This window comes from Hibiscus syriacus, unplaced genomic scaffold (genome assembly GCF_006381635.1).
Source record: "Hibiscus syriacus cultivar Baekdansim isolate YM2019G1 unplaced genomic scaffold, ASM638163v2 tig00116989_pilon, whole genome shotgun sequence".
Lineage (NCBI taxonomy): Eukaryota > Viridiplantae > Streptophyta > Magnoliopsida > Malvales > Malvaceae > Hibiscus > Hibiscus syriacus.
In genome coordinates this window covers 8957782-8967222 of record NW_024063508.1, presented here as the reverse complement: position 1 = coordinate 8967222, position 9441 = coordinate 8957782, and the positions used below count along the sequence as shown (strand labels likewise).

Below are 9441 nucleotides of genomic sequence, written 5' to 3'. Positions count from 1 at the left end.
GTATGATTTTTTAAAAAAATAGTATAGTGATCAAGATGAAATTGTTAGAATAAGTCATAACTGGTTGACTAATTATGTAATTTACCCTACATTTAAAAAACAAAATATTAATATTATTAATAGTTTCATTTAAAAGGTTAAGATTTTAATATATTTTTTTTCGAGTTGCTTGCGAATTTTTCGAGTCAAGTATATATAACTCAACTTCGACTCATTAAGAATTTAAATCAAATTTGAGTTCAAATAGAGTCTTTTGAATCATTCGTTGATTGACTCAAACAGAAATAGCTCACTTCATTTATACAGCCCTACCTACAACTTCTTCCCTCCAACCAGAGGCGACTCGTCGTAGCCTTTATTGATTTTTTCGGTGTACTTACGGTGTCGCCTTTCTCTAGAGTATAGCAAGGAAAAGAACAAGGAGAACATCAACGAAATGGTGGCGCCGACCAAACCACCGTAAACCCATGCACTGTATTTCTTCAGATTTGGACAATGATCTTGTGTTATGTTCCTCAAAGTGTCTTCTACAACAGTGCAGTCTACAACGGTGGGCAAGAAGTAACTGGATTCGTATAACCCGTAGCTTATATTCACTGCTTTACTCATCTCCTCGTACATATCTGGCGTTAAACGCCCTTGTGTGATGCAAAATCCCTTTTTTGAAACTTCACATACGTATTTCTTCCATTCCTGCATGAAAAATATTTTTCATAACATGGTAAATGAATGTGAATGATTCTAATTTTGGACTGGTTTTAAAGTTGGAAAACAAATAGAGCTTCTACGTGTACATGTATATATAACACCCTCAATATGGTCTGGACGGTAAATGTTAATGGAATTTAATTCAAATATCGAAAAGAAAATTTTCGATCATAAAATAAAAAAATAAAAAAAGGTTAAACTACTAAAATGACCACTTAACTATAAGGTTAGTGTCGATATAACCATTATACTTTTCATTATAGCAATATGACCACATAACTATTAAAGTAGTCTCAATGTAGCCACTTGTCATTATAAAACAAACGGCATAGTTGGTGTGGACCTTTAACTAGTCGTTAGTCAATGATGGCCACATCAGCTCGTTTATTTTGTAACGACAGGTGACTATATTGAAATCACTTGAATAATTATGTGATTATATTTTCAAAATTGAAAGTATGATGATTATATCAATTTTCTAATCTCGATTGTGATGTTAAAAAACTCTACATCGAATAATGATCCTTACATTACTTGTATTATTTTTCTTTTGAAATCAATCTAAACCAAACCTTATATATCTAACGGTTATTATTATTATTATTACTGTTCTGAAAATTTTGTGTATTTTGTAAATAAAACTTATTTTGTCGAAACAAAATTAATATAGGTAGAACAGTAAAGGATTTATTTATAAATCTTATTAAATACGAATTCAATTCTTAAAAATAATTGGTGACCATGGATAATATAAAAAATAACCCCTATTGTTTATTAAAATGGACATTTTGGACCCTAATTGTTTTTACACATTTTGCCCTTAATATTTCATTTTAGGGGCAAAAAGGTCCGTCTATAGATTAAAACCATTAGTTAATAAATAATTAACACTTCAAAATAAGGAATTTTTACCTAGAAATGTAATGCTGGAAGCCAAAATGCTCCAAAAGAAAAGAAATGGTCAAAGTAACTATTTATTCAAATGTCGGAGACCTTTTTGACCTTAAATGAGATGTTAAAGGTCAAAATACTCTGAAAAAAGTATAGGAGATAAAATGATTATTTTGATAAATGTTTAGGGACTAAGTTTGACATTATGCCATCAGTTAACCAGTGATACTAAATTCAGTGCGAACTTTAATTATGAGTAAGTGTAGATTATTACCTCTTGTGCTTTTTTTAATGGCACTAGATCACCACAATTCTGTTGAGAGTTTTGATGTTTATACGGATCGCAGACCAAAGGCACTAAGGGACCAGATTGATTGTAATGATCAGTTTTTTCGTTGGAAAAGTTAATGTCTTGGTTCAGCAAATCGTTAATACTTGTGGTCACGGCTTTGCCTGCTTGCTTGATCTCCTCGCCTGCTTCCTTGTTCGCACACGGGAGAATTTGCTCCAGTGCCGAATTCACCGTTGGGTCTTCGACCCATTCGCCCATCGCAACGCATGTATCCGACACTATGCTGCATTATTCGATCTGTTAATTTGGTTAAAATCGAATACCGACCACCTCGATAACCATCTATCAATGAAAATAGTTAGTTAATAGACTTACCTATGGAACACCAGAAACATTCCGCATAAGATGAATGTGAGTGATATGATAATCCACCCAAGGACCACGAATCTACCATTACAAGGCGTAGATTTTCAGTTAAAGAACATGCAGAATTAAGGAAGAAAGAAAGGCGATATAATTCCAAGTTACTTACATATACACACAGGTTTTCATGCCGAGAATGGAGAACACTGCGATCCATTCAAAAACAACAGCAATGTGAGGAGACAACTAACATAAGATGAATAATTAAAGAAATATTATGGACTGGAAGCATAGGGGTGTAGATTAACGTACCTTTTGATGAACTATTCCTAAATGAATATATGTGTGTTCGGTTCGTTTATGTTCAATAAGGTCCTTTATCGACTCGTTTACTCGATTTCCATTTTCTTTTTATTTTTGAGTAAAGTACATAAATAGTCCCCTGACTATAGGTTGCTACTTTATTGAGTCTCCAGACTATTAAAAGTTATAAAACAGTCCCCTGGCTATAGGTTATTGCTTTCTTGAGCCCCTCAACTACTACAAGGTACAAAATAGTCACCCGACTATTCATATGTTCCAAACTCGTCCTCTTCCTCTAAAAACAATTAACGGTAGTATGAGTTGTACGTTAACTTGCTGACCGAGATATGCTAATATAACCGTTTGAATTGTATAATTGCTTAAGATTCTAAGATCGTATTTATTATATCCCAGTCAGCATGCTAACTTCAGCTCAAACGACCGTCAATTTTTAACAAATAATAATGAGTTTGAAATATATAAATAATAGGGTGACCATTTTGTAACTTTTAATAGTCAATAGACTCAATAAAATAATAACATATAGTTGAGGGATCATTTTGTAACTTTTAATAGTCAAAGGACTTAGCAAAGCAACATCCTATAGTCGGGGGACCATTTATGTACTTTATCCTTTATTCTTTTTACATTTTAGATATCGGTGAATATAAAGACTAAATTGTTCATATGATAAACTGTAAAGTTTAAAATATAAAATCTAAGAAAATTAAGAATTAATGACATAATTTCACTATATTTCTTTGCTCGCTAATGAAAGTGTAAAAGAGAGCGTGCAACCAAACTATTCACGGATTCTAAACCAATCGGACATAAACAACTTTAAAACTAAATAAATAAATATGAATTTAATAGAATTGAATATGAATACTTTCAAAAATAAATAAAATAAATAAACAATAACACAACCTTAATTATTCAATTCCGATTCATTTCCACCCGAAGGGAACCAAAATGACTTACCCAATCCGAGAAATGCCAAGACGAGCATGATGCTGGGAATATCAACAAGAGCAGTGTTCCTGTAATAAAAGAGCAGGTAACATGAAGCTATTATAAATGCACTTTTGTGTCTAAATTGTATGAAAATGATGATATAAACTAACGTACGCATTTTTAAAGAACTCTTTGATTTCAGTGGTGATGTCTTCGGCTCTGATCTGAGGAAGCCTTCCGATGGAGTGAATCATCTGCTTGGCCTTGTCGATATTCTCTTTCAGTTCATCAGGCACATAATCTTTGTTCAGAACCTCCTTGGCCGATATTAATAGATTCTGTATGCGTACAAGATTGTCCCAGATGCTTACCGCTTTGTTCACCAAGTAGCTTGTGAATTTCTTTACACTTTCCAGGAATCTTTTTTCTCCGGTGAACATCACATAGCTTCCCGCTCTGCATGTTTAATACTTAAACTATTTTTTTTTTGTTTCGTTTTGATATCTTAACTTTATTTTTCTCAAAATCATACCTAACTTTAAGTTTAGCTTTCATTATGGTACTCGCCGTTAAAAACTTAACAGAATTGTTAACATGATATTTTTTTATTTATTCTTTTCAAGGGACACGTGCAATCACCTTATGATGAGACATCAATAGGTGATTATAAACTTACATTGCAGTTATGGTGAAAAGGATGAGACAGACGAGAGAGAATGCATAAACATATCGGGAGTAGCCGAAGGGTTTCTTGCGTTGGCAGAAGCAGCAACAGATGCAGGCACATATAAGAAACATACCCACCACCACGAACCAAATTATAGCCATCGCCATGAATGGAAATGCAGTATAAGCAACTGACTGCATTAAAAAACGGATTATCTCATATCCCGTTGATTTTAAGGTCACGCATGAAAAATAATTTAGACGTGTATAGGGTTTTAAAAATGGCATAATACCAAAAAATATCCCTAACATGTAATTAAATAATCATTTTAGTCCCTATTATTCTTTGAATATTTTGAGTCCTAACATTTCACACAAGGCCCTAATGCTCGAGTAAATAGTCGCTTTGATCCATAGTATTTTTTTTAGCATTTTGGCCTCAAACATTTTAATTTAGGGCATAAGGCACCTAATGTTTAACTAAATAATCACTTTGATCCATATTATTTTTTTAGCATTTTAACCTCCAACATTTTATTTTAGGGCATAATGCACTTATTCTTTAACTAATAGTCTTTTTTTTTGCATTCCGTCCCGAACGTTGCATTTTAGGGCATAAGACCTCTAATGTTTGACTAAATAGTCACTTTGACATGTTCTTTTTCAACATTTTGACCTATGATATTGCATTTTAGTGCACAAGACCCTTAACGTTTGATTAACTAGTTACTTGACCCTTATTTTTTATAGCATTTTGGCTCATAGTATTTCATTTTTAAGGTAAAAGACCACCCCTATTTTGGAGCATTCAGAGTTTGATGACTAATAATTTCCATCAATGGAATGATACTTTTACCTTAAAATGAAACGTTGGAGGGCCAAACTATTCTAAAAAAAGAAAAAATAAGAGCCAAAGTAACTAATCAATAGTTAGAAACATTTTTTTTGGCATTATGTATTTAGAAATCTTACTGCATAGTAATGTTGATTAGTTATATCCCATCCTCCTGTATACGTACGAAAGCCATCCGTAGGGTCAGGCCTCCTCGTCTGTTTCTCAGCTAAAATTATGGAATAATTCCCTTCTGTAATTTCTTCAATTTCCGTATCTCGCTTCATGGAGCTCAAAACTACTGCACATAAAAAAAGGGAAACATTTTCACATCAAGAAAACATTTTTCTCCCATTTTTTTCGCACAATAAAATATATTTTATTAATAAAAGTAATATTAACTCTAAAATAAATAAATAAAATTGTCAATAATTGTTTCAAAGAAGCTTAAAGGTAATTACACGTTTGGTTTACATTTTCTCGAAAGAAATGTTGGAAAAAATGTGATAAATCGAGAACTTTGAGGCATATTTTCTAAGTTTAAATATGGAGAATACGTATCAATTTACAGTGGGAATGCATATCGGCATCGTCATGGCGTCGGGCTTGAGAAAGTGGGATGAAAGTTAATAAAATAAGAATGATAAAGAATGGATTCAGGAGTTTAGGTCTAAACATGGTTTTTTTCTTCTTCATGAAATTGTTTGATCTCCTGGTTCCATCTTTTCCCCCTTGAAGAAACAATGAAGGGATTTGGCGATGCACTTAATTTAACCTCATGTTTTTGTACGTTAAATGGTTGCCTCCTCCTTGAAGCGCCTAACATTTTTTATGTAAACTTTGTTTTTGGCTAGTCTATATTTGTCTGCAAATTGTTGTTCCTTGTTTTACCTTAGCCCACCATGTGGGTGAAACATGTTTCTTTTCTTTTTCAAATAACAATAATGTAAAAAAGTTTAGTATTTGTTTTTTTAAAAGTGAGCTTTTTTGTATTAAGGGAAAATAATAGGGGTGAACAAAGAAATTGAATAAACTGATTTTTTTTTTTTGTATTTGAATTGTTTATGGGTTATAAGTTAAAGATTATGGTTATATGAATTAATTTGAATTATATTTTTTAAATTTATAATTATTTTTATTTGGGTACACTATAGTAGGGGTGTGCATTATCGGATATCCAAAAATTTCGGATACCTATAATAATGATCCGTATCCGAACCAAAAAAAAATCAGATATTCGAAATTTCAGATCGGATATCCAAATATCCGGATCCAAATCCATTTTTTAGCAAAAAAATTAAAACAAATTAACATAAATTAAAATATTCATATTTACTTGTTTTCCAATAATTTGTTTATGTAATTACATGCCCCACTACAATTAAAATTTTAAATAACATAGTACAATAAAATAGTCCCCTAAATGTTAAATAGCATAAAGTAGTGTACATTAACAACACAATAAACCAACACAAGATGTGCAAAATAAAAATATTACATAAGAGTATCAAGTCTCAAATCAACACAAGATGTTCATATTAAAAATACCACACAAGAGTATCAAATTTCAACAACATAATAAAATCAACACATGATGTTCAAAAATAAAATACCACACAAGAGTATCAAGTATTAACAACATAATAAAAGAGATAGTAGGATCAGTAAGTACTTCAAAATTTCAAAGTACAAATTTTACAAATCATCCAAAGTATTAATTGTCTCGACAATTATGATCTCCGGTTGCTCTAAAGTTAGATCCTTCATGGCTACATCACACGAAATAAAATAAAAAAGGTTAAAATATACATTTATGTTTAAACTTTAAATATTGAATAAACAAAAAAAGAAGCAATCAAAAGTAAAAATAAACTTACCTTCCTCAAACTCTTCCAAGGCAATTAAACTTTCCTCTATTATAATAGGTGACCGAGAGGTGTGTAACCAATCTTGAGTGCAAACAAGTGCTTTAACCATTTTTGGAGTCAATGAAGTGCGAAAAGAATCAAGGACAAAACCCCCATACTAAAAGCCGACTCAGAAGCTACAGTCGAGATAGGTATGGCAAACACATCTTTAGCCATCCTATGAAGAATTGAGTATCTTTTTGGTTGATCTTTCCACCATTGTAGGATATCAAAATTTGAAACATGAGACTCACAAGCATCTTCTAAATACTTCTCCAACTCATTTTTGTTGGCACTAGTTAACAAACAACCCGTATCCCTTTAAAATTTTGAAGCCATAAATTGTTGAAGATCAATCTTACCTTCACTTTGAGTCCCAACTTGAGTGAAATTAGATAAAGAAGTAGAAGTGGAGGAAGACATATGTTCGCGTGTTGTGAGTACTATAAATTATACGCAAATAATGTGCAAGTATACACAATCGCTCAAGTAATATAATGATGAGTGAGTATCGTCTCCACAGGGATTGGGTGAAATTACAAAAGTCTAACCAAAGCAATGCACTATTCTATCTAAGTATAGTTAGTCTTGATATATACAAATGTCACGGCAATGTAAATGTGTATGCTGGTGGATATGTAGTGATGGTCTGATGGTGTAGCAAATGGAAATGCAATGGCAATGATGGATGTTTGATGTTGAGTATGGTGAAATGTCAAGGCAATGAAAAATGGTAAAAACAGTAGATAAAGATAAAATGAAAAGAAAATAATCCTCACGTGACAATCTTCCAAGAGAATGAATGGTAGGGATTGATCTACGGATGCTAAACTTATTTCTCATGTATATTTAAGCTAACTGGTCTTTACTTACTCAACAGGGCTTTCCTAAAGTGTTCTAAAGAACCTAACAGAATAGGATGCCAAGGCATCTGCTCTCACTCAACGATGTTGGCCAGCCTACCCTATTGATAAAGACACCCTTTTTAGTCGTTGAAATCCTATCCTAGCCTCTTCCGAGATCTAAGGGATTAAGTTATAATATTCCTAGGCCGGTTCAAAGCCTCTTGAAAATACTATAACCCATTGCTTATGAGGTTCTTATCTTGCGTTTCTTCCGAATACTTACAAGTATTTTTAGTCTAGGATTCTTCCGAATACCTAACCTCCATCTAAGAAATGGATATTTCCATGCCTCTTACAAGCCTAGATGGTGAAGCATTTATAAGCAAAGCAAATAAAGAACAAAAATAAACTTAAATATACCATTAAAAATAAAGTTCAAACAACCATTAAATCAACCACCACCAAATAAGTTAGTTCATGGTGGGGTTCAAAATATCCAAACACAAAGTCATGAAAATATTTGTTCCAACAACCCACAAATAAATATAAAATAGCAGCAAATAGGGAAGTTGAGAAGAAGCCTTCGACGCGCCACTGGAGGTCTCCTCTCGGCCATCGTGAACTACCTAGCTCGCTAGCTCCTTTCGGCTCCTAGCTCGCTAGCTCCTTTCGGCTCCTGGCTCGCCACTCCTTGGAGCTTTATCAATGGAGGAATATCCCAAGGAAGAAGAAAGGAAAAGAGAAAATAAAAAATGTGATTTTTGCTACCGTATGTGTCCTCCTCCCTTTTTTTTTCTCCCCCATGAGATGTCATATATAATAAAAAATATCTAGGGGTAATGATGAGGTTGTTGGGTGCAAAATACCTCTCATACCCCTAGAATCACATGTTGGGTGTGAACCTTATCCTCCAAGTGGCAGTGGTCCTTTGGCAGCTCTGGCAGGCGGTTACAGCAGTCCTTCACGTGCAGAGACAGCTGTCCAGTGCCAGTTGTCCTTATGCATAAATTTTTTTTTTGTCTTTTTCTGCGCCAGAAATGCCAAGGCATTTCAATCTGCTTTAGCAACGTGTGATGCCGCGGAATTACTTCCCAAAGAATCCTTTTTTCTTGCTATTCCCTGCACACCACAAACAAACTGCACATTTCCCTCAAACAGCACCATTAAGAAATAAAATAGCACAACCACCACAAATGCACTATATGCAACTACATGATCCTAAAATGCCTAAAATGAGCTTTTAAACAAACAATAACTTAAGTGAAAAAGGCCTTAACAGTAGCCTTTTTAGGAAGTTAACACACCCCCAAACTTAAACTATTGCTTGTCTTCAAGCAATGGATAGCAGTTACATAAGCAGAATGTCATGGCAATTTTCTACAATAGGGGCGTAGGAAAAAATTGAATTTCAACCCTCAGAAAAAAAAATAAGCTTCAACATGCTAGACTTATCAAGAATTCAAGTATTTTTCCCTAGTTCAAGATCCCTTGTGGTAGTGTGTGTGCGTGATTGTATCCAATCAATACTTAGCAAACTTAGACTATTTCTAATCAAGCCCCCTAGTTTTTTCCAAGGCATTTACTTATTCATCAAGCACATTTTTACTCCCTTTTCTTTGATTTTTTTTAATTTTGTTACGAAGGGAGTCAGCTCATCACACCTACTCTCCCACACTCTAG

The 9441-nt window shown here is 33.4% G+C and overlaps 1 protein-coding gene across 1 annotated transcript; it reads right to left on the bottom strand.

The window, feature by feature from the left end:
• Nucleotides 1–312: 312 nt before the first annotated feature.
• On the bottom strand, nucleotides 313–6986 carry LOC120193166. The gene is made up of 9 exons (XM_039195747.1): nucleotides 6887–6986; nucleotides 5150–5310; nucleotides 4188–4372; nucleotides 3686–3967; nucleotides 3539–3597; nucleotides 2424–2460; nucleotides 2267–2338; nucleotides 1874–2174; nucleotides 313–693 (listed from the first exon to the last, which is right to left on the bottom strand). The coding sequence occupies exons 1-9, from the start codon at nucleotides 6984–6986 to the stop codon at nucleotides 313–315; spliced, it is 1578 nt and encodes a 525-aa protein (XP_039051678.1).
• Between the last annotated feature and the right edge of the window lie 2455 nt (nucleotides 6987–9441).

Excerpts from the sequence above, each read along its gene's own strand:
- LOC120193166 (XM_039195747.1), bottom strand. The coding sequence starts at position 6,986 with ATGGTTAAAGCACTTGTTTGCACTCAAGATTGGTTACACACCTCTCGG. Across the intron at positions 2,461-3,538 it reads CTTGGCATTTCTCGGATTGG|TGTTCTCCATTCTCGGCATG; the intron begins GTAAGTCATTTT and ends AATGGATCGCAG. Across the intron at positions 2,339-2,423 it reads ATGAAAACCTGTGTGTATAT|ATTCGTGGTCCTTGGGTGGA; the intron begins GTAAGTAACTTG and ends TTGTAATGGTAG.